The 27,097-nt window shown below is 35.1% G+C and overlaps 1 protein-coding gene across 2 annotated transcripts in view; it reads right to left on the minus strand.

The window, feature by feature from the left end:
• The window catches only part of LOC150077938 (uncharacterized), a 635,130-nt gene that overhangs the window by 57,087 nt on the left and 550,946 nt on the right, over positions 1–27,097 (minus strand). For both annotated transcript variants that reach the window (XM_090384667.1, XM_090384666.1), the window contains one exon: positions 13,037–13,208. In XM_090384667.1, coding sequence (XP_090240793.1) covers positions 13,037–13,208 — 172 coding nt within the window. The remainder of the gene's footprint in view (positions 1–13,036; positions 13,209–27,097) is intronic.

A 27,097-nucleotide genomic window follows, 5' to 3' on the forward strand; every position in this document is an offset into this window, starting at 1 on the left:
AGTGCCCATGGAACTATCTGTAGAAGAGGCATGCAGCAGAAACAGTAATGTCTATGAGACAGCGAGTGGAGAGACTCTGTTAGAGATGAGTTTTATTGCATAAGAAATGCACACTATTTCTATAAAGATCAATTTTATTTTTATTTTCACTCTGCTTGATGTTCCAATGTAAGTAGCCGTAAGTCATGGCATAGCATTATCACTACTACTGCAGAAATGACACATTTTGTCCAATACAGAGGAATGACAAGTGCTGATCTCATTGCTGTTTTTCTAAACGTAATTATAAAGAAATAAAAATGTGGCAAAACTGCATATTCTGTTAATCAATTCAAATTCCATAAATAAAATTTCGGAAGGAAAATATCACCGTCTAGTTTTTATTATTAATATTATATATATATATTTTTTATTTTTAAAAAATATATTTTTTTCGTGGAAATGCTGTAAGAGGTCAGGAAGTGCTGCTTAATGTATCCTCATATTTTGTAAGGTCTGAATACTGGAGGTATTCACAAGCACTTGATGACAGTGCTAGTTTGAAAGAACTTAATGGAATTAATGTGTTGATAGAAGGACATTAAATGGCTGTTCAGAATGAATTAAATTGAAATATGAATAACACTAAATCAATAGTAAACTGTTATCAAATGAATTTTATTGTGCACAAAGTATTATACTGAGCAAAGTTACACTTCCACACTAGAACTACTTAACAATTGGCGATGATTCTGGATTCCAAGTTGAATCATGTTATCAGGCCTAATTAGGAAAGAATTTATGGTTATTACCAATGGTAGGTCTTCTACCTGTACATTTTTTAATTTCATGTTGAAGGCTATAGTTACATATAATTCAACATGGAATCCAGAAAGGGTGCTAATTTAACAAGTACATTTCATTCTGCTGTAAAGTGCCATTTTAATACATATTTTCAGTTGTAAACAAACCCCACATGCCACTATGTCACACACTAGCACTGTTTCAGTTATGTTTGTCCATGAGCACATGGAGAATAATACTTTCATTTGTTATATATTTAGTATATAAAAATTTATATACAGTTCCTATATATATGAAGAGGTTCAAAAGAGATCTGTATTCTCCCATGAGGTAGTTGTGATAGAAAGATGAATTTTTTTTTTTTTTTTTTTGTCTGATACCTTAAAATATCTATAGCAACCACAAATTTTGGCTTCTTTCTTTTACTTTGCAGCACCAATGAAGTGAAGTGTCATAACGGATAAAGTGGAATACATATCAGTGATTCAGTTCCTCTTTCTGCAAGGGAAAACATCCAAAACACTCCACAAAGAAATGGTCACTATTTTTATGAAGACAGCTCAGGTTGCATTGTTATTGCACATTGGTATGAACAGTTCAAATGTGGAAGAACCTCACTGCATCATGAAGAAATTCCAGGATGCCCAGCAACTGCTGTAAGAGAAGAGTGTTGCAAAAATTGAGGTATTAATCCTCGAAATTCGCCATATTAGCATCAAAGAACTTTGATGCTAATATGGCGTCAAAATTAGTGTAGGGTCTGTGGAGATCATCCTCCATCAAAAGTTGTGTCTGACCCCCCCCCTTACCATAAGAAGGGGAAGAGCACAATGTGCCAGGAAAAACAAGTTTTTTTTTTTTTTTCCGTTTTCCACGGCTAGTCACCATGGATGAAACTTGGATCCATCACTATGATCCTGAAACTAAAGAAATATCAAAACAACTGAAACATGCAGAAGAACCACCCCACCCCAAAAAGGAAAAAGTGCAACTAAGTGCTGGCAAGGTAATGCGATCAATTTTTTTGAGATCAGCATAGTGTAATACTAAGAGATTAAGATTAGTAAGTAAGATTACCTTCAAAAGGGCTGTATTGTGACAGTGAAGTACTGAGAGGGAGAAAGAAGCCAGGCAACCAAAACATTACAATCTTTTTTTTTTTTAAAAAACCCAGCCCAATACAAGAAAATTCTACACCTCTCCCTATCCAAGTGAAAAATTTGTCATGAACATTTTATTTAATAACCTTCGAGTTTTAACATTTTATTCATCAGTCACAGTGTAATATGTAGTGATAAAAATAAGTTTTAAAATGGGGTAAATATTGATTTATAGCATTTACAGAACCTATCCTAACTATTATACGAAAAATGTGCATGTTACAGAAAGTATTTTTACTGAACGCATTTCTCCCTCCTTTTTCAAAATGTATTATTACATATCACAGCAGGATGAGATGTAGTTCAACTATATGAAAGTTTAATTAATTAATGTACTAATTAATACTTTGTGTACAATAAAAGTTCATTTTATATCAACAATTCATGTAGTTTAATTACACTGGTCAGCATCAATTTCCTCCCTAAAATAATTGACAGATTATTTTAGGGAGGAAATTGATGCTGTAGGAAATATGTTCAAAAACTCAGATATGTGCTTAAAAAGTTATCATCATCCTCAGTTTCAAATATCGTAGGTTAATGACTGAAAACCAAGACCTGTAGTTGGTTATCTTTTCCGTCTATTTTATCTATTTATTTTTTGTATTCTAGAATGTTCCAGAACATTCTAGAATACAAAAAATAAATAATGTTCCAGAACATTCTAGAACTTTCAAAGAAGTTCTCTAGAAACACTGAGCTTTCTAGAAATTTCTCTACCAGTATATATAAAACTGAGTTCTGCACCAAGCAAGCATTTTCGTATTTCAAAAAAAGTGTATGTATTTCCGAGAGCGAGTGGTGAAAGAAGTGTTGTGTGCATAAGTGTAAATCGTGAACTTTGTTTAAATTAAAAATAAAAATCTACAATTCCTTAATTGCATTCTCATGTGCACGCACCTCAACCGTACATGAAATATGTCATGTTCTTGATGAAATAAACCTGATGGCTTTTGCTATATTTGCAGATAATGGTATTAAAATCACAGCAGAAGTGCTGTCACATCTTGTGAGAAAAACTTATGAACTCTATTCTGGATGCAAGGTAGATCAAGATGAAGTATAGGTTCCAAAGATTTCCTGTAGCTCACCTTCAAGGACATTAACAGGCTCGCTTAGAGGTAGTCATAAATTGATGCCCTTTGCTGTTCCAATGATATGGCAGAAACCTCAAGATCACTTAAGCGATTATTACTTTTCCATAATGAATATTTCTGGGAAATCCAAGCATAAAGTAGAGTATCCCAACATACCTTATGCTCTAAGACCAGTTCTTCACAATTATACAATGGCAGTGCCAATGCCAACAGAAACTTATGGACTTGGCTCTGATTCAGGATCAGAAAAGGAGTCTCCAGAAGATGCAGAACCCAGAATGAGTAGAGATCCAGACTTTTCAACCCTTAATATGGCAAAGCCACATCTAATCACTCAGGCAGAATTGAACGATTTGGACCTCTCCAAAACCAAGGCTCAATTATTAGGATCATGGCTTCAGCAGTCAAATCTTGAAAAGGGTGTCAAGGTGCCTTTTTATAGGAAGAGGCAATCTAACATAATGACCTATTGCTCCACAGATGGTGCTTTGGTTTATTGTAACAATGTCCAGGAATTAATGAAAGAGTTGCATCTGAAGCATGTCCCCAAGCAGTGGAGGCTCTTCACTGATTTATCCAAGGTCAGTTTTGAAAGCAGTTTTACTCCACAATGGAAATAAGTATCCATCTATACCACTGCCCCATGCAGTTCACACGAGGGGCACGTATGATAGATAACCTGCAGGTTCTTTTACAAAAAAATGCTATCAAGAATAAAAATGGAATATCTGTGTCAACCTAAAAGTGGTAGCTTTGCTGATTGGGTTAGAAGGTGGATACACTAAATACTGCTGCTTTTTATGCAAGTTGGACAGCCCATTCAGAAGTTACACCAGAACAGAAAAATGTAGCACATCCTCCTTTGGTGGATAAGTCAAGAATCATTTTACCTGCACTGCACATCAAGCCAGGTTTGACAAAAATATTTGTGAAAGCTATGGACAAAAAAGGAGAAGGATTTTCCTGCTTGAGACAAATTTCCTCAAATCAGTGAAGCCAAGATAAAAGAGAATTTTTGTGGGTTCTCAAATAAAACTGCTATTTCAAGATGAGGAATTTGCTAAAAAAGAGAAGGATTTTCCTGCTTGAACCTAGAAGGCATTTTAAAACATCCACTGATAGAAGTTCTTTTGCAATAGAGTTCACTTTAACTGCAAAAGGCATAATGTTGAGGACAGGATCTTAGGGAACTCCCTCCTCTTGGTGGAAACTACAGGAGAAAACTGAGTGCAAGAAATCAACTAGCAGAGAGCTAAGAAATGGGGACATGGAGTTCTACTCTGTGAGAAAAAAATAAATAAAATTTAAAAAGAGTAAATCAGCATCAGATAGGCTCCTTAGTTAACTAGGTTAGAAGAATCACAGAAAGCCCCAGAGGAGGATGATGAGTTGAATTGGTAGTTTGCAACAATATCTACAACTGAAAGCATATTCAACCATGTGGGCACAGTGACAAGGCATCAAATTGCTGTAAAATAAGTGATATAACTATCTTGGTGAAGAGTCTGTTAGAAAAACTAACTCGACTGACGGAAGGCAAGTCTCCGTAGATGAGTAGTCAGGAGCAGGAGTGCAATAACACGTGCTCTTTGAGTAGACTGGGGTTCAAGCCCCTGACTGCTAAATACGGTCAATCTGTCAACCTGCGCACTGGACCAGCATGGCAGATCATGGTCCATTTTCCCTCAGCATGAATTGTTGAGGAGGCTTCCACATCCTGCAGTGGATTGATAATGGCTGCAGTTTTAAGTCTCCAAGAGCAGATGATTAAGAATGAGTCACAAGGAATTTAAACAAATTTAGAATGTAATTTCTGGGGTAATTCTGAGTAAAAGATGTTAAGTCAAAGCAAGTTCAATTCTAAATGGTGCTTGTATTTTAAAATTTGCAACTATGGAGTTTTCAATGATAAAATATAAAGACACAAACCTAGTAAAATGTTTATTCATACTAGGTATAACCATTCAAAATTCAATTCCATAGCTATTTTTTAAAAATTCAAAAGCTTCAGCTCCAATCATTTAGAATCAGATGGGGCTGAGATATGACAGTTGAAGTTTAACATTGATAAATGCAAGATAGTGCATATGGGTATATATGCTAATGTAAAAATAATTCCCAATTAACACAGCACCTGTATGGTACTACCTCTAGGAAAGTGGAAAATGAAAAGACCTAGGGATAACTGTGCAGTCAGATATGAAGTTTTCAGAACAGTGCACACAGGCTGTCAGGGCAGCTCATGGGGTTTTGTCAATGATATGCAGGAATTTGCTAGCAGCTACAAGGAGATAATTATCCCATTGTAAAAGGCAATAGGGCCACACATAAGGGTCTGGAGGCTGTAGATTTGCTGCAGAGAAGGGCAACAAAATTAGTGAATGGAACAAAATGGTAGTCTTATCAAGAAAGGCATCACAAACTGCAGCATCTGGAGACTAGGCACCTGTAAGGTGATTGGACTGAGGTGTTTCAAGGCTTTGAATGGATTGAGCAAGCTCAATGCTGACTGTATTCTTCCTCTTGCCCAGATTATGCATGAGGAGGCATAAATTTAAATTGAAGAAGGATGGTTACTTGTTGAAACAAATTTCACTCTTTTGTTGTGGAAGTGGGTAGTCTGAATAAATTCAAGGAAAAACTAGACCTGTATATCATTTGAACAGGTGACTCTGCTATACATTTATAGCAGATTCACCTATTTCAAAGCTCACTGGTATCTGATACCAAAAACATAATGGCACACAGGCAATTGACATGTAAAATTATTGGTTTCATTGAACTTTTACATGAGGAATTGAGCAGAGCTATTCCAGTATTTTTGGAATAGGTCTGATTGATGACTTAAGCAGCTGAAATTCATTGCATAATTCAACAAGAAAATTTATGCTCCAAATTTCCTAAAATGTTTTTAGTGACGTAACACTGATTCAGCAAAATTATTAAAACCATAGCTCACTTGTCTCCAAACCAGAGAAAATTCAAAGCCCTCTTAAAAGAAATGGAATCAAAATATGAGAACCATGTAACACACTGTAATGTTCAATGCTGAGTGTAGAAAATGCTATTGCTCATTTTGTTAACAGCATGCATGAAATAAAAATTCTTCTCTGTGAAATTGAAGACTTTCCTCAACTATAAAAACCTCATGTTTCTGACTAACATCAACAATGGGCAAACTATAAAAATTTTTTATATGAACATGACTTTAAGACTTAAGATACTTTTCAAACCTTGAAGGGTTATTTGAATGTGGAATTGGAAATATAACTGTGTAAACTTATCTTGAAATAAGAACTTTCCTGGTGATTGCAAGCTATTCCAAACCATGTCTCATGTTCAAATATATTTTAAACTCTGAAAAAGCATATGAAGATACGCCAGAATTGTTGTGTTTTCAGTTTCTTGGAAATAAATTTATTAGAGTTTAAGAAGTGGTTTAAGGGTAGATGTTTTTTGAAACGAAAAAGAAGATTCCTTAAAATGAAAACTAATACCTGAATATTTGTTCACACACACCTGGCCTCAAATATTTAGCAGCAAAATAAAGTGGCATTTTCTCTTTTGTTAGCATTTGGAACAAATTACTACCGTGAGCACGTTTTTCCTTTAATGAAGAACACTTTTAATCTAATTGAAAGTATTCTTTACACAGGTTGATAACAGAAAAATTATAAAACTTTCCTTCATCTACAGGCTACCAATTATCAACCAGACCTGACAGAACTACCTCCAAGAATAAGAAACCTTTCAAATTTCAATATCTTATTAACTTAGGTTTAAAATCTGGGAAAAAAAAAAGATCATGTACTGTTTTCTGATATTTTCGTAATAACTAAAATTAATAAATTTGGTAATCCAAATCTCCAGGTTCATTTTTCACCTACTCAAAGCTTGCAACAATTGCAAAGCAGTTATTGGTCAGTCCAAACTAAATGTTGAATAGGCCAGGAGTAGAAAACTTGCTTCTTGCCTGATGGTAGTTGAACATTCTGGTCTTGCCAAAGCTTTTATCCATCTGTACCCCCACCTCTGTTAAAACCAGAAGTGGGGATACCTCTGTCAATTTCATCATTTTCAATCAGATTGAGAGCAGATTTGGGGGGGGGGGTCATACCTCTGTCCTCTCTCTTCAATTTCAATCAGATTGAAATTATGGTTCTATTACCACCTCAGCTAAAGATAAAGCTGATTTACTCGCACATTACTTTTCTTCTAACTCTTGTATTGAATGCCTCTTGTGGTATTCTGTAAAAAGGATGTAAAAAAAATGTTGCACAAATTTGATGCCAAGATATTCCAGGTCTTGATGGTATTTTTCCACTTGTTCTCAAAACCTGTTCTCCTGAGCTAACGCCTGTTCAGTTGCCTGTTTCCAATTTATTATACAACTGGTTGTTTTTCCTTCTGCTTGGAAATTTGCTCATATCCAGCCAGTTCATAAAATGTGGCGACAAATCTCTCCCACCCAATTATCAACCCACTGCACTCATTTCTTCTCTTTCTAATAATAGAGAAATCTATTAAACACTAACTCCTAAAATAGCGTGAAATCTTTCGTCTGGTCAATGATCACCAATATGGACTCCGTAAGTGGTGATCCACTGGTGATATACTGGCTTATGTTACGTGTCTATTGAAAATTCAATGGAAAACTTTGCTGCCCTCCAGATAATTCTCCACAGGAGCAAAGGTGACTTTGTTTATTTCAATCCTAAGAATCAGTCCTGTCATATCTTTCAAAAAGGATTCTTCTGTTCCTATGCTTATCTTTGATAACACTCAGATTTCTAAACAACAACAAATCTGTATTGGTGATTACCCTGACTTCTAATCTTTCCTAGCATAAGCACATAATACATATTGATTCTTCCGCACCTAAAAAACTGCGATTTCTCTTTTGCTCTTGGCATTACTTTTCTTCAAAACAGCTACTCACTCTGCAGAAATCTCAAATCTGCCCTTCCATGGAATATTGTTTAAACATCTGGGACAGTGGCACCATAACCTTGCTCAGGCTTCTCGACTCCAATTGATAGAGGGCAATTAGTTAATAAATGACCCATCTCTCGCAGTCTTGCCACTCTCATAGCCACTCTGTTTCTGCTGCATGACTTTACCTTTTGTGTTTGGTGTGTGTGTGTGTGTGTGTGTATATACAGTGATACCCCGACTTATGCGAACTCGGAGTTACGCGGTTCTTGATTTTTTCGTTTAGCAACGCTGCCGCCCACTATCTTCAAGGTCGTTTTTCATATGTTATCGATATACGGTGCGACGGCGGAGAATGAGAGCGAAAGATGAACAAAATTCAACTTTGCTGCTTTTATGTTTTTTATATCAGTGAAGGGGAAACACATTTCACCATAATAACGTAAAAACCAACACAATTCCAGCTATCGGTATGCAATTAGATCGAGTTTACTACCAGTTTATAACAGATTTCACTAGCAGAAATGCAACTGGATTTTTATTGTTTTATGGTAGTAACCCCTAGAAATGTGAGGTGTTAATAGTGTATCTCTGCCTTTATGGTGTTGTTTATTCAGTTGCTACATGCGCGCAGCTTTGTTTATGCGTATCAAGCGTGCCTCCTCGTTTTGTAATTGTGCTTTATTCCCTAAAAATGAATAAAATACTTAATTAAAAGGTGTGAAAAGGAAGCGTCCTGGTGAAGACACTGCAGATTCAGAGAGAAAAAGAAAAGCAATTATCGATAAACAGAGGCGGACTGGATCAAAAATTCTTACCCGGGAAAATTTATAGTGGCCTCTCATACTATGGTTTATGGCCAAAATCACACTGGCCCACCGAGGTTTTCCCGGTAAGGCTTATGGCCAGTCCGCCTCTGTCGATAGAGAAAAAATATGAAATTGTGAAACGCTTTGAGCGAAATGAAAGACCATGTGATATTGCACGTGCTACAGGCCTAAATGAAGCAACGGCGAAAAGCACATGACAATTGCAAACTTGAGAGGTTGAAAATTGAAAAGGGCTCAATTGTAAAGGGCTTAAAAATTTTAGAAACATAGACTCCAACGAAGAACGCGTTATAGCTACAAAACAAGGAATAAAAAAATTATTAGCTTGCTACGAAGAAATTCTGCGTGAAAAAAAGAACGCGCTGTGTCGTCAGACGAATTTGTTAGATTTTATGAAGCCATCGACGTCGAAATAACTTTTTAACGTAAGTCATTTGTTTTTTTAATACATATTTTGTATTAATATGTATAAAGAAGTGCAATTTTATTAATATTTTTCTTCTAAACTAGTGTTTTTGTTAGTCCTTGGTCCCAATTAAGCAAAATTTATATGTATTTATATGCAAAGTTGTACCCCGACTTATGCGATTTTCGTCGGACCCACCTATCGCGTAACTTCGGAGTATTACTGTATATATATATATATATATATATATAAAAACAAAGCAACTGAGAAAGTACAATATTAATACAGGCAGTACAATATTAATACTTTACGAATTAATTCATTCCTAGTGCATGCTTGTAAAGCGAAAATTTATTTCCCATAGACAAAGTTAAAAACAGGGGTTACATTCTCAACAATGAAATTTGACAATAGTAATGTTAAATAAAGGTAATCGAAACAATAGTTTATGCTTAAACAATGATTTATTTATCCAAAGAATGAAAACTTATTAATACTATACAGTATTAAAAACGGGGATAAATTTGAAATAAGACAAGACAGCGAAAATGAAGAGAACATAACCACTCTTTGTAACGTCAGCATGTTAACTGTTTTATGTTATGTGTGTGTCAGTGAGACAATCACGTCTACCTAAACAAACGAAGGCAGGTACAGTAGTACTGTATTGTATAGCTGCACGAGTGGTGTGAAATGCCTTATTTATGAATGTTTAGCATTTATTTATTGTAATTAATGTTCATATTTTCGATTTTGTTGATACTTGATACTTTGGGGGGGGGGGGACTCAAAGTGAAAACTTGTAAATTGGTAACTACCTATATATCAAAATGTTTTATGATAATCGATAATGGATGTGTTCTTGAATGTCAAAATAGCCTTAAAATGAGGTATATTTCAGTTATTTCTGATACACTTTCCAAGTCACTTGAAGGTTTTTATAATTATAAAGAACAAAAAATGACACTTGAAATAAAAAAGGCTGCTTATTCCTCTTCTAAACCATAGTGAACGACAGAATGAGGATGAACAAGGATGTGATAGATATAAAGGTTTATGCAAATTTTTTCCACAATATTCAACCCTTTTAGAAGCACCTACACAAATCAATGTTTTTCATGTGTGGGCTCTGGAGAGTTCATATGCAATTTAGATTTTGTAGGTTTCTTCAAACAATATGTCCATTAATACATGAAGTACCATGAAATTTTTCTAGTAAATGGCCATCGCTTATCTGTGCTTCCAACTAATTGTAGGCAGTCGATAATGGATGGTAGCATGAAAACAGAGCATTGAAAATTGCACCCATTGACAGCTGTCTGAAGTACTATAATATGATCCCAGCATACAAAAGCCTAAACTAAAACATTACATAAATAGATGTAGAGAAATTACTACACAAAAAAAAAAAAAAAAAAAAAAGGTCTTATTTACAATTTCTTTTTAATGATCTTTTATTTGACAAAAATTACACAATTCATATTCAAAAATTTTATTTTTGACAATTTATTCTAGTGATAAAGTCAAAATAAGAACATATTATTTTAAAGCATTTACGTACAAATGTTTTCATTTTTACAAAATTTCACAAAAACTTGCTCCACAGAGATTACTACTAAAAAGGTGAACCTATATAAATGGGACCAAATCTGCAGACTGAGGAAGGTTACAGACTACTACTTACAAAAAAAAAAAAAAAAAAAAATCAATCTGTGGCTGAAATGTCAGGAAAGCTGTTAATGGGTTTTCTAGGTATTTCCTCAGAACATGATACAGAAAACAAGGGAGTTAAATTATTATCTTGATTCATATCACTGTCCCCAAAGCCACCCAATCTTTAGGATTCAAAGTGTCAAAAAACCTGTGTATGAGAAAATAGAGAATCTGAAATAATGATTTCCTTAACAATCAAAAAATCATTCAATTGATATATTTTTGAAAATAATAAAGGTGATGTGCTGTGAATTGAGAGTAATGTCCATGAACACTTAAGTTTTTATTTTATTTTATTTATATAGATCCAAGCTTTTTGCATATTCAAAACAAATAGGCAGAAATTTGACAAAGCATCAACATACCTTAGCTTTCTTTTACTATCAAATAGGGAATGTGAAGTAAACTAAAAGGAAATGGATGAAATATGAAGTGCAACAAATATGTGTGGATATATTTAGTCTTATAAAGCACTCTGGATTAATAGTGCTTTTAACCCAAAAAGTGATGATACAGGTCATTATTATGGTTAAAACTTACACAGAGAACAAGGGGCAAATTATCTGATTCACATAAAACATTGGAACACTTATCTAGCACAAAACTGCTGGCTTTATTTGATGGAAAGACGGCATTCACTCTAATGGAAACCATCAGTAAAGCTGCTCTGCATGATTTTCGATGTTTGTAAACTAATAGCTGTTTTTAACTCAGTTTTTATGCTGATTTCAGAAATCTTATTCATTTTTTTTTCTATCATGTGCTGATACTGTTATTTCATATTTGAATATCAAAGTTTAGTAAAAGTAGCATTTTGTTTTAAAGACTAAATGCACAAGGCATAATATGTAATGGGTTGCGATTAACTATATAATATTGGTGTAAATACCCCATAGTTTACCCATAAATTTAACTACAAGTAGTGTAACAGCAATTGTTTGATTATATCTCATTGTGGCTACCTTCCCAACGAGATACCAGTTATTGCACTACTTCGAATAAATAATGCTTCTCTAGTAGAGGAGACTACTGTTATTTATTCTCAGTGGGCGGGCAGATACCCCGATAATCAGACATGCCATCACGGTTACGAAGTTAATTCCACAATATGAGAGATGCCAAATGGTGAAGATAATGATATCTCCACCATTTGGCATCTCTCACATATATGGCGCCTCCATAGCCAGGTGGGAAGGAGCAGCAGTGCGTAGCACACGTTTCTTGATTAGACCGGGGTTCGAGCCTGTCACCATCACATACGGATGATGCGGAAAGGTCAGGGAATGACCACCGCATATCCCGGAGCAATATGGCCTAAGCTGCTAATGCTCCTAAACACCAAACAACAACATCTCTCATATTGTGGAATTAACTTCGTAACCATGATGGCATGTCTGCATTACCAGGGTACCTGCCTGCCCACTGATGAGTGAGCCAACAAGCTCCGAAACACACCTGGGTGGCGGTGTGAATGAAAATAAATAACAGCAGTCTCCTCTACTAGAGAAGCATTATTTATTCGAAGTATGCAATACCTGGTATCTCGTTGTGAAGGTAGCCACAATATGAGATATAATCAAACGATGCCGTTACACTACTTATGTAGTTAAATTTATGGGTAAACTATGGTGTATGTACACCAATATTATATAGAAAAAAATTTGTGAAAAATCGAATTTTCCTTCATGATTTTTGAGGACACCAGAAGTGATGGAAACAAAGAGAAGTCATTCTTGAAATCAGCATTAAAATATTTTTTCAAAAACGCCCCTTTCCAAGAAAACATCAGTGAATTATTTTCAAAGTGCTGAGTAGTATAATAAGCAGCATGTCAGAGCAACAAGTACCCCATCCATGGATCTTGGCAACATTTTTTACATCTTTGTCACCAGTAATTAGTGGCCTGTCAGCACAATAATTTGGGATGAGCTACACTTGTCTATCACTACTTGTCGCAAAGGTCCATGGGATGAGGTAGCATGTAAACATTAAATATATATTTTTATACGAATCAGTATTGTTATCTAAAAGGTAGAGTAATTTAAAGTATTTTATATATTCAAAGATCATTTCATATGCTAAAAATAAATAAATAAATAAAAAATTAGTACTCACTACTAAAGTTTTCAAAGCCTTCCCAAAATTTTCGCATTGGAAGATTTGGCAGGATAACTCCAGTTTTACAATTTACGAGATCATTTCTAATATCACCAAAATCTCTACAAAAGCCATCAGGATGCCACAGTGACATATCCAAACTCTCACTAACGCTTGCAACAAGAATAGGCTACAAGAGAAAGCAAATCAAAATAAGCATATAAAATATGTATGCAAAAGGTTTTGTAAGTGCTTCTAAATATATATATATATTTTTTTTTTTCAATCTCAATTACAATGTGGTATAAACTGGGTAAATTTTAATAAACATTTTGGACATACTTAGACAAATACTTTGGTTGAATGCATTTCAAATTTTTAAATAATGATTAATAAAGACTTATTCAATAAGAGCTTAATTGACGGTACTCACCTCAATTGATTTGCATAGTTACACGGTAGTGAAGTGGAAATGAATTAAATGAAGTTTAAAATAAAGACAGAATTGTTAAAAACGTGTAATTAAAATTTGCTCAAAGAAGAAGAAGTGCACTACCTCATCCCTGGCTGTCATTTATGAAATATTAATATGAGAACTAGATGAAGCCAACAGTCACAATGAACAACTTTCATGAAAAACGTCTTTGGTTGGCAATGATAGGAGAAAAGGAATTATGTATTAAAAGAATTCCTATGTTCCCATAATGCATTTCGAGACATGTGGGAACTTTACGTGCGTAGGTTCCAGACTGGCGAAAGGTTGGTTGGAAATTTTGTGCTTAGAATATTAAATTTAGTGTTACGGCGACACCATTCTATGATAAACGACTCGTGTTTGAAGATTTCATAACTAGATCCTAATTTAATAATTGCGATGGCTGAATCGAATAGGGGATTGTGGTTGTGAGAGTACACGTGTTGTGTAAGTTTGGCCGACTTGGCCAAACATGGTCCCTAATTTATTATATGAAGAAAATATTAACGTTATGTCTGTATTGATAAACACTTGACGAAGCTCGCGGAGGGCAATGCGTGTGTTTTGAATGTAGAGAACAGACTTTTTTGTACTGAGTGGGTGATGCGATTGAAAATGTAAACATTTTCCTGTGTGTGTGTGTGTGTCTACTATAAATTTTGGTTCCTAGCCTGGTGCCCATTTTATATATTCTGAGGTTAAGGAAGTTGATTTTATTGTCAGTTTCTATTTCAAGGGTATATTTTAATCTTTCGTGTATTGTATTGAATATAATAAAAAGATTATCAATGGTGGCTCTGGTTCCTATTAATAACACGTCTTCCACATACCGCATGTAGAGCATTAATACCCGAAGGAAAAGGTTGAAGTACTTGGTTTTCGATCGTGGCTAAATTAATTTCTGATAAGGGAGCTGAAATCCCTAATCCCACGGGAAGACAAAATATTTCAAGGAACTCACATAAGGATTGTAATCTAAAGGGTAAATGTAAGTTGGTGTATAAAGAAATGACATCCTAGCCCCCTTCGATGTCATTTCTACCCCCCTAGGATGTCTTTCCCATTTCTGGGGAAGACATCGAAGGGGGCTAGGATGTTGTTTCTTTATACACCAACTTACATTTACCCTTTACATTACAATCCTTACGACAGACAACACTTTAGCTAAACGCACTTCCCTTAACATCAACAGCATTTTAGAACTCACCTCGATATTACTTGAAGGTAGGCACTTCCGTTTTCAAGATCAAATATTTTGACAAATATTTGGTCTCCCCATGGGATTAGGAATTTCAGCCCCCTTATCAGAAATCTACTTAGCCACGATCGAAAACCAAGTACTTCAACCTTTTCCTTTGGGTATTAAGTGCTACATGCGGTATGCAGACGATGTGTTATTAATAGGAAACAGAGCCACCATTGATAATTTTTTTTATTAAATTCAATATAATACACGAAAGATTAAAATATACCCTTGAAATAGAAACTGACAATAAAATCTCAACTTCCTTAACCTCGCAATACATAAAATGGGCACCAGGCTATGATCCAAAATTTATAAAAGAGACACACACACACACACAGGAAAATATTTACATTTTCAATCGCATCACCCACTCGGTACAAAAAAAAAAAGTCCGTTCTCTACAATCATATTTACAACGCTATTAAGTTTAGTTCTTCGCAGGGCAATTTATCCACTGAACTACAATATCTTACAAAGAAATTCATAGCTAGGAAATACCCTTCACATCTAATTCAATAGACAATTTCTGTTGCAAGAAATAATGTCAATAACCCACACAATAATAGCACCAACCAAAACAACAAACAAAAGACACGCATTGTCCTCCCTTATCACAGCAGGCTTGCCAGACAGCTTCGCCAAGTGTTTGCTAATACAGACATAACGTTAATATTTTCTTCATATAATAAATTAGGGACCACGTTTAATACATATAAAAAGACACACGAATATTCAGTAAGCGACATCAACAACGTTATATATTTAATTAAATGTCAATCCGGTTGTAATGCATGCTACATTGAGAGCACTACCGCAAAATATGGCACCACAAAACTTCCAATACACGTACTTATTACCACCATAATAGCTTTAGAACTAATCAAGCTGGCACCAAACTTCACAACACTTGTACTCTCACAACCACAATCCTATTCGATTCAGCCATCGCAATTATTAAATTAGGATCTAGTTACAAAATCTTCCAACATGAGGTGTTTATCATAGAATGGTGTCGCCGTAACACTAAATTTAATGTTCTAAACACGAAACTTCCAACCAACCCTTGCAACGGTCTGAAACCTTAAGCATGTAAAGTTCCCACGTCTCGAAATGCATTAAGGGAACATAGGAATTCTTTAAATACATAATTCCTTTTCTCCTATCCGAAGATGTTTTTCACGAAAGTCGCTCGTTGTGACTATTGGCTTCATCTAGTTCTCATATTAATATTTTACAAATGACAATGAAGGACGAAGTAGTGCACTTCTTCCTTGAGCAAAATTTCATTTCAAGTTTTTAACAATTCTTTCTTTATTTATTTTAAACTTAATTTAATTCATTTCCACTTAACTAAGCAGATCAATTGAGGCAAGTACCGTCAATTAAGCTCTTATTGCTGTTATTATTATTAAGTCGATTACGTAACGGTACATTAAGAAGCTCTATAAATCAGCTAAATAAAGACTTATTCAAAATTAAGATGTAAAGGTAGTAATTAAATTGAATTATGCCTATAAGAGGATTTGTATTTTTTTAAAAGCACAAGCAAACTGAATGAAAAGGAAAAGATATTTCTCTCTCTCTTAAGGATACTACTATGCATTGCTGATGTGCCACTCTATGAATAAGTAATATTTCTAAAAGAGAAGCATAATATTACTTATTTGTCATATTGGTGTGATTACCCCCCCCCCAACCAATGCAGCATCTGACAAAAACCACAGATGGTTTTGTATATCACGGGTGCGAGTTTCATGCACTTCTTCAGCCGTTTTATCTAATCCAACCCCCTATATATATATATAGGGGGTTGGATGTGTGTGTGTGTGTGTGTATATATATATATATATATATATATATACACACACAGTAAACCCCCGCTATTTGCGGGGGGTTACGTTCCTGAGAAATGCCACGAATACCGAAAACGCAAATACTGAGTTATGGCTCCCATAGTAATAAAGGGGTTACGTTCTAATGTATGAAATATATAAGAAAAACTAGTCTAAAATTTTGTCTATATATGTATTAGATGTACTTTATAATATGACTATGTACATAGACAGTACATAGTGAAATGCAAACATACGGCATCGAAATGAATATAAGAAACAATTTAATATTAAATGTAATATTTATTAGAAATTTCAAACAAATTTTTCAAACCAGCGCCTTTGCTAGCAAAAAAAACTTATCCCGCCAGTGCTATCACCAGTTTCGCTAGTGTTGATAAAAGAGTTTTGCCTTTTCACGAATGATGAGTGAACTTAAGGGAATTTTATTTTGAGTTCGGTCTTCTATCCACAGATTTAAAGTTTTTTCAATTTTTCTAATTTAACATCACGAGTTACAGGGCAAATTTTTGAAGAAATAGCACGTTTTCACGGACACTACGGCGGATTTTTACTTCCGATTTCTTGATTGATCGTACCGCTGACTCATTGATTTTATAATGTTTTGCCACTGAAATTTTATCTAATAACTCAATTTTATTTGCTAGCCATCACCTTCTTTGATCTTTTCACATTTCCCTTATTATTCGTAGCCATATTTTTGTACGGGTAAAAAAGAACTTGTCCACAATAAAGGCACTTTCTTCCATTAACACAATCGAAAAAGTCTGTTTTACACTGCAAAACGGTAGATTTATCACTTTTGGAAGCATATCAATTTATAAATTGATAAATTTGTTCAATTTATAAGCATATAAATTAAAAGCAAACAACGAAACCTTCCATGACAAGCGCATAACACATACTGAACAAGGATTAGCGAGAAACATCCACGCTCGCGATTTTGCCACACCTCACTCCCCCCCACCCACTGAGCACTGTTTTGACCGGGATAGATCATTTTAGCCACGCCCATGTTTTTTATGACGGAAAATGTTCACGGCACTTTAAAATTCACATTTTAATGCTCTAAATCAGTGACTGTGAATAGCGGGGATTTACTGTATATATATATTATTTTAATTTATTTTGATTTTGTTATCGTCTGGTAGTTCCTTTAACCCTCTTTTGGTGATATTTCACGTCTTTCGGAACTGGTACCGCTAAATTAATAAATAATTGGCATTAGTCTAAATTTTGTATAGTTTTAATTGGATTAAAAGTTCGAAATTATATAAGGGTTTACGGACTACTATTTATATCTAGTCTTTTTTTCGTTCGATTGTTTATTTGGGTTATTTTTATTTTTATGCTAATTTTCGCTCTACAGTTTTTGCCATACTACTGGCTTATGTTTTATTTTATTTAATTTAACATATTGGATATATATATACATATACTTATGCGGTCAAAAGCTAAGATTATGGGACAAAACACTGCATCCCTTTCAATTTGTGTCAATAAAAGGTACTTATATTTATTGTTTATTCCTTCGAGTGGTCTTTGGTTTCCCTTACTACAAACACAGGACTAATTTCATTGAGAAACTACATGGTGATTTTTTATATAGCTTAACTAAACAAAAGAATAACTGTTCTTTTAGAAAATGAAACTTTTTTTTTTTTTTGCTTAGAGAATTTTGTATAAAACAAGACACAAAACATATACAAAATACTGATAATCTATACAAGAATGCGGCCATGCTATTTATAATAACAAACAAAACTATATTTTTAACTATGAAAGCATTATAAATAACTGTTTTTCAATAAGAAAAACTCCTCTTATTAATTTACTACAATAAGAAAAACATAAGTCCAATTTGTGGTGCTCTAACCGGTGTAATGTTTGCAACGGCTAATATAAAATTTGTTCCCTTTTATTTTCCCTGTGTTTCTCATCCTATGTTTTTCTAATGCTTTCAATTGAAAACAAAAGTTTGTCCTATCCCAAATTTCAGATTTACAGGTAATGCTCTTTTGTTCCAACTTGCAAGGAAACATAAATTTTTTAATTACCTCAATATCGAATTCTTTTAAAATCGAAACATTCCAAAGTTCCTTTATAACGCATTGGCAAAGTATGACATAAACCTGTGCCGCCCCCTCCCCAACAACAAAACATTTAAAACCTTAAAACAATTTTTCACTACTTTCACTACGTAGAGAGGGAGAGAAATAAATTTCCTTTGTTTCTCTTAGACACATTATTTGTAAATCAATGCTCATTTTACACCTGACAGTAAATTCTTTAATTTCTTTTTGCTCCCATTAACACTTTTGTAGTCACTTGTGGGCATTCATACACATCTTTGGTATGGTGTTGACTCCGTACTTAACTGATTCTCTTCCAGAGAATCAGTTAAGTCAACTCCTTCTGTGGTCTGCAATTAACTCCTCCACATCAATCTCTACAGCCAAGGACTCACCAAGAGTGATAATTTCCTACTCTAGAACACCTTTAGCTTCATATCCTTCAAAATCATGGATGACTGAAGGCCATAAGTTCTTCCAGGCTGCATTGAGGCACCGAGCTGAAGCTTCATTCCAAGAACTGACAATCATTTGTACACAGTATAAGATGTTAAATCTGGTCTTTCAGAATTCCTTTAAGGTGATGGCTCTGTCTCCTGAAGTCTCTTCAAAGCACTTTGCAAGCATCTTCTTTGTGTAAAGTTTTTTAAAGTTGGTAATCACTTGCTGATCCATTGGATGAACCAGAGGGGTGGTACTGGGTGGAAGAAATTTGACAGTAATGAAGTTAAATTGCTCCTACAGAGATTGGGCAAGTTGAGGATCACCTACTGGAGCATTATCCAAAATTAACAGTGCCTTTAAAGGAAGTTTGTTTTTTTCTAAGTAACCTTTGAAAGACAAAACACTTCAATTACCCATTCACTGAAGGCATCTTGTACCCAACCTGCTTTTGATGACCTTTTGCTGTTTAAATACTCTGGGAGTTTCAGAGTGGTAAGCCAACATTGGCTTAAGTTTAAAATCACCAGAGGTATTGGACCCCAATAGCAGAGCAAGCCTATCCTTCATAGGCTTATGCCCAGGCAACAAGGCCTCTTCTTTTGTGATGTATGTTTGCCTAAAAAGAGGCAGGTTTTGCTGTGTTTCGTCTGCTCGTTGCAAAGGAAGGTAAACTTCCATTTCAACGAGCTCTTGAAACTCCGCCTTAAGTTTTCAGATGCTTCCTGATCAGCACTACAAGCCTCTCTATGCCTTATGACACTTTTAATATCGAACCTTTTTCTAAAATAGTTGAACCAACCATTGCTGGTTTTAAAGTCCCCATATCATGTATCATTAACTGAAGGTGTTTTAGTCTTTTAAGTCCTCAAAAATCTGCTTTGCACATTTGCAAATGTATTGTCCAGGAACTGTATTACCCTTCATTTGTTTTTCTTTATCCAAAGCAACAGAAGCCTTTTCATTTCTACAATCAGTTCTCTGCCTTTTTTGACTGTGTTAGATTCATCAACAACTTTTTTTTAAAGTTTTCTTTTTGTTTCACTATGGTAGAAATGGCTGACTCAGAGAAACCAAATTCGTGCACCAATTAACTAATTTCAGCATCATCATCATGTTTTTTTCACTTTTTCTTGTTTAATTTTAATTGAAATTTTCTTCTTACTGTGCTCTTTAGGGACCATATTATGCAATGTTGTATGTTCAAGAATTCAATACTATAAATTTATGTAAAGTAAGCACACAACACAAAAAAATGACTTGAACTAAAGGATATGAAAACACGTGCCCAACACGTTTTCAAATGCTGCTATTGGCTGCGACAAATGACCAAGTGGTCTGTCTATGGGAAATAAATTCCCGCTTTAAGAGCTTGCGCCAGGAACGAATTAACTCGTAAAGTCGAGAACTACCTGTATACAATTATATATATACATACACAGTCGAACTTGGTTATAACAAGCATCAAAGGTCTGATGAAATTTTCTCATTATAACCACTACTCACTATATCAGTGATGAGTTAAATATATCTCCTATTTTTTTAATTCTCAATAACTTGAAAAAAAAAAGTATTCAAAAAAAAAAAAAACAAAAGAAATATTAGAGAGAAAAAAATAATATTAGTACAGGTAACCCTCATATAACACGGTAGTTTGGTTCCTACAAAATCTTGTGTAATGCAAAACCGTGTTATACAGGACTAAGAACCAGTAAAAAACAGGGGTGGGGTTACGTTACAAAAGCTAACAAAAATACACCTTTCTTTCTTTTTTAAATTATCAGAAACTTAATTTTTATAGTAGTAATAAATTTCTTTTTAACTTTCTATTTTAAATTTCTTTCTATAATAGTAGTAACTTAAATAGTAATAACCGAACAAAACGTCTTACCTTACAAACCGTGATACTTATATGTCAGATAATGTACGTTCATTTAATTTTCTTCCTCTTCATTGCTGCTAAGCACAATCTCTTCTGTAGCATCGAGATTTCGTGTACCTTCTGCTCTCTGTCGCAATCAAATTCACAATCTACACGCTTCGAAGTCACAATTTTTTATGGTCTCAAACAAGCACAAGCTTAATAGCACAGAACCTAACCCAAGGATCTCCCAACAAAATACAGTGGACCCCCACTTTATAGATATAAAGCATAAATTTAACTTTATTACCTTACCAATTAACAAAGTTAAACGATAAGTGAAAATCGGAATATTTTCCAGTTAGCAAAAAAAAAAAAAAAAATAAATAAAAATAAATAAATAAATAAATTTACGCTTATGTACATAGCTTAATGAAAATGTGAATTGGAATATCATTGGTTTGGCTGAAACAAGAAGAAGAAATGAATCACTTATAAGTTTATCAAGTGGAAATCTGCTGTACACCAATGGAAACAGTGAAAGGAGTGAAGGTGGAGTTGGGTTTCTGGTCCATAAAGATTTTAAAAACAACATTTTGGAATTCAAAAGTACATCACCAAGGGTGTCAAGACTAATATTCAAGATTTCTAAGAGGTACAAGCTAAAGATTATAATGATTTATGCACCAACATCGAGCCATGATGATGAAGAGGTTGAAGAAATGTACACTGAAATTGAGTCTTCTAGATGAGCAGAAAACCCACTACACTATTATTATGGGGGACTTCAATGCTAAGGTTGGAAAAAGGCAAAGCAGCGCAGAAAGAGGAACTATAGGAAATTTTGGAATTGGTGAAAGAAATAAAAGTGGTGAAAGACTTGTGGAATTTGCAGAATCTCAAGGACTGTCAGTAATGAACACTTTTTTCAAGAAAAGGGTGAACAGAAAGTGGACATGGAAGAGTCCAAATGGATTAACAACTAATGAAATCGACTTTATCCTCACTAACAGAAGATATATTGTGAATGATGTTACCGTCCTGAATAAGGTAAATGTTGGAAGTGATCACAGAATGGTAAGATGTACACTTGATATAGATGTAGGAAAGGAAAGGAAAAAACTGACTCGAGTAAATAATACAAAGGTCTTTGAAATAACAGAGGAGGAGAAAAAGCAGTATGTACTGGAACTTAAGAACAAGTTTGAGCTTCTGCACACTGCTCAGGACCAAGATATCGACGAGGAATATTACAACTTTCTGAAAGTGATAAAGCCCAAGAAACCTATAGGGAAACAGAAATCCAAAGAAGAAAAAATTAGTCAAGAAACACTTGTCATGATGAACCAAAGACGACAAATGAAGAGCAAGAAAAACACTGACAGGGAGAAAATTGAGTATACTGAGTTATGCAAAGCCATTAGAAAGAGACTCAGAGAGGACATAAGAAGATTTAACACAAGAAACGTAGAACAAGCATTAAGGGAAAACAAAGGATTTAAATCAGCAGCCATGAGCAGTAATACAGAAAGACAAATGATACTGAAACTGAAGAATAGCAATGGTGTACTTAAAAACAGCAGAGAAGGCATAATTCAAATAGCAAAAGACTACTATAGAGAATTATACAAGGAGCGAGGGAATGATACCAGCAGTGGGGAACATGGATTGCAAAGTAGCAACACATACGACATACCCGATATTCTTCCTGATGAGGTAGAACATGCATTGAAGAAAATGAAGAATCGGAAAGCCCCGGGGGAAGATGAAGTTACTGTAGAGTTGTTAAAATTGGGAGGAAGAGACATAACACAAAAACTGGCAAGGCTCTTCACAAAGTGCATTAGAAAAGGTGTGATGCCTAAGCAGTGGAATAATGCAATCATAGTTTTGCTGCATAAGAAAGGAGATAAATCAGAAATTGGAAATTATAGACCAATTAGCTTGTTATCCCATATCTACAAGTTGTTCACAAGGGTCATTACTAACAGATTAGAAAGAATACTTGAAGAGAATCAACCGAAAGAGCAAGCTGGCTTTAGGACAGGATTCTCAACTATGGATCACCTTCACGTAATATCACAGCTAATGGAGAAAACAAATGAATATAAAACACCATTATGCCTGGCATTTGTGGATTATGAAAAGGCATTTGACTCCATACAGCATAAGGCAATGTTTCAGGCACTGGAAAGACAAGGCATAGATACTCCATATATTATGATTTTGAAGAAAATATATGAGTGCTACATCCTTTATTAGACTAGACAAAGACAGTAGCAAATTTAAAATCGAGAAAGGAGTTCGACAAGGAGACAATATCTCCGAAGCTGTTTACTGCTGCCCTTGAGGAAGCTTTCAGAAGATTAGACTGGTCGCAGAAAGGAGTCAATGTGAACGGAGAGTACCTAAACCATTTACGATTTGCAGATGACATTGTGGTCATAAGCCACGATCCCAAAGAATTAGAGGAAAATCTTAATCAGTTATGCACAATTTGTAAGGATTTTGGACTAAAGATGAATATGGCTAAAACAAAAGTAATGATGAACAAGTATGCCACGGAAAGGGAAATAATGATTGAAGGAGCAGTAATTGAAAAGGTGGAGTCATATACTTATCTGGGACAAGTTATTAACTATAATAATGATAAATGGCTGGAAGTCAAGAGAAGAATAAATTTTGGATGGATAGCATTCAGGAAATATAGTCGCATACTGAAGAGCAATATCCCAGTTTGTCTGAAATGTAAAATAATGAACCAATGTATACTCCCCATCATGACTTATGGAAGTGAAACTTGGGCACTCACCAAAAGAATGGAAGAGAAGCTAAGAACTACACAGCGAAGAATGGAACGAATTATATTGGGAATCAGACTGTTAGATAAGAAGAGAAACACATGGATTAGGCAGCAAACTCAAGTAAAGGACATTCTTATCAAAACTAAAGAACTAAAATGGTCTTGGGCAGGACACATAGCTCGAAGACATGATGACAGATGGACTAAGAAAATAACAGAATGGTACCCAAGAGGAGCTAGAAGAAAACCTGGAAGACAAAGGCGGAGATGGATAGATGAAATTCATGAGTCTTTGAGTAGTAAATGGATGGCCAGTGCTCAAAACAGAAGGAACTGGAAAGTTGCTGGAGAGGCCTTCATCCTGCAGTGGATTGAAAATGGCTGATGATGATGACATAGCTTAATCAATATGTATATACTAGTTAATTGATATTTCTGTTATTTCTGTTCGCTGACTTTTCTTTTTTCTTTTGGTTGTAAAATTTAACACAGTAAAAGTGATAAGCAATTAATAACAAAAAACATAGTGCACACACAAGTGAGATATGGAGTAATGAGTTTCTGAAAATTTATTTGTTTTTTTATATAATTGAATATTTCATGGAAGGGGAAACACATTTCACCATAACGTGAAAACTCACAGAATCCCAACTATCTGTACTATAGCAAATGCCAGATCAAGTTTACTACCTGTTTATAATTGATTACACTAACAGAAAAGCCCAAATAAAGCGGAAACCAGTTTTACGGTAGTGACCTCCACAAATGTGCTTTAGAAAAATATCACAAAACGAAAGCGATAAGGACTAGTGAGTCAACAGTGGGGATTCACAAAGAGGAATGGAAACGTTGAAAATTACATGTAACATACTAGCAGGGTTTCCCCTGCACAAATGCTCAAAAATACAGTGTTATGCTTTTTCTTCTTCTGGCATTATAACTCATGGCGAGTCTTAGCCTTCTCAACAATGTTCAGCCAATAAGCCTCCCGGAAGTCAAACTTCTCCAACTTCTTATTCTCATGATCCTTAAGTCCTCTTCTAAGTCATCCATCCATCTTTTCCACGGTCTTCTTCTTGCCCTCCTACTGGTTGTTTCCATTCGTTACCCTCTTAGTTGTTTTGCTGTCCTCCATTCTCATAACATATCACAACCAGGCAAGTCTCTGTCTTTTTACACTGCCCTTTATAAAATTTGTGAAAAATCTAATTTCTTTCTTGATTTTTGGAGAAATCTGATGTGATGGAAACAAACAGAAGTCATGTTTGAAGTCAGCATTAAAAAATGATTCAGAAACACCCTTTTCTGAGAAAACATTAGTGAATTTTTTTTTAAAATGCAGGGTAGTGTAATCAGTTGATGACAAAATCGATAGGCGGAACAGGACCAGGGTATGTCTGCTAGGGGCAAAGGTTGATGACAGAGCAGATATCATCTTTTAAAGGGTGATGTTGTTGTAAACATTGGCACTAATGATATTAAGAGTAGGAGACCGGCAGAATTACTTAACAAGAACAGGTTTTTTTATTTTTGGTTTTTAGGAGCATTAGCAACTAAGGCCATATTGTTCCGGGAATATGCGGTAGCCATTCCGACCTTTCCGCATCCTCCGTATTTGGTGGTGACAGGCTCGAACCCCAGCCTAATCAAGAAGCGTGTGCTACGCACTGCTGCTCCTTCCCACCTGGTTACGGAGGCGCCCTAGAAGTACAGGTCACTCTTGGAAAAAAAAAAAAAAAAAAAGCCGAATTAGGGTTGAATTTGAAAGTGTCTGCAATTCTGCCCGGGAAAGATTGTGCAGGGCGAGACTGCTTCTACAGGGATGGGATACACTTAAATAGAAAGAGTACAAGAATATTTGCTGATGGTATCGAGGCAGTGTTAAGTGGGTCAGAAAACTGCTAGCTTGGGGGGGGGGGGGATACAAGGACTAATAGATTAACAGAAGCCGCTGGCAGAGGTGAAAGTGATTTCACTGCTTCTACTGGAATGAGCAGCAGCCTGGAAAACAAGATGCAGGGTATTTCAGAGACTGCTGGGAGTCATTGCGGTACAAGTAAACACATGGGTTGTGTTAGGGTAGCTAAGAATAGGAACAAGTGCATGTATACTTTCGTATACACCAATGCTAGGAGTTTGGCAAATAAATTTAATAAATTTGAGGTGTTGGTCAAAACATCAAAGGCAGATGTTGTTGGGATATCAGATGTGACATAAGGAATGCAGAACTGGAATTTGGGGAGTACAATGTGTACAGGAAGGATAGACAGGATAAGAAGGGAGGAGGGATTGCTATTAGATAAGAAACACATAAAATCTAGAGAAGTGCAGCCAGTCGACATCACTGGACACTGCAGTGTTGAGATAACCACTGGGAGATCAAAATTGAGAGTAGGAGTGTGTTATAGGCCTAATGACTCTGATGAGTATAATAAAAAAAAAACTGTACAGGGAAATAGTGGGCCAGTAAATCAGAGAGTCTTATAATGGGTGATTTTAATTTCCAGGACACTGACTGGAATTTGTGGGTTGGTCACTCACACACTAGCAAGATTTTGTGGATTTATTGGATGACTGTTTTCTACATCAGCATGTTCAGGAGGCAACTAGACGGAATAATACTCTTCATCTGTTTATCAATAGTATTTCTTCATGCATTAAGAATCTGCAGATAAAGGAACCACTAGGTGGCAGTGATCAACAGTGTGCTGAAGTGGGATTTACTCAAAGAGGTAACTACCATCAGGGGTAAAGGGAAGGGTATTTGCTTTAGTAAAGGTGACTACGGTGGTCTGAGACAGTATTTAAATTCTATACGGTGGGACCAATAGCAAATTCAAAATGGGAAGGATTCAAAGAATTAATCTTGGAAGCTACTAGGCTTAAATGGATGTCAGATGAACTAATGAGACATGTGGCAGAGAAGAAAAATGCAGTGGATACATATAAATTAATAGGTGACATGGAAGCCTATGATAGATATAAGCTGGTTTGTAACCAAGTCACGAAGGCTATACAATAGTGCATTGCGCCCCGCTAGTTGAATTACCCTATTTACAGATTATTTTGTATTCCAAGACAACTGAACCATAAATTTATTTCAGGACTTCTAAGAACTTTATATGCAGATCACTTTACTGTCATTTCAAATAAAATCAGTTAGAAATGCACCCTTCTTTCGGAAACATGTCTACTGACAAAAGAAAGTGTCTCTCAATTCGCAAAAAAGTCAATTTTTCATGAATTAGAATGTGGGCAAAAAATGAAGTGTGTAAAACGTTTCTTTGTTATCTTCAACAGCAATGACACTGTGGAAGAATAAACATGT

Source organism: Mastigoproctus giganteus, chromosome 11 (assembly GCF_048544385.1).
Source record: "Mastigoproctus giganteus isolate SK-2022 chromosome 11, ASM4854438v1, whole genome shotgun sequence".
Lineage (NCBI taxonomy): Eukaryota > Metazoa > Arthropoda > Arachnida > Uropygi > Thelyphonidae > Mastigoproctus > Mastigoproctus giganteus.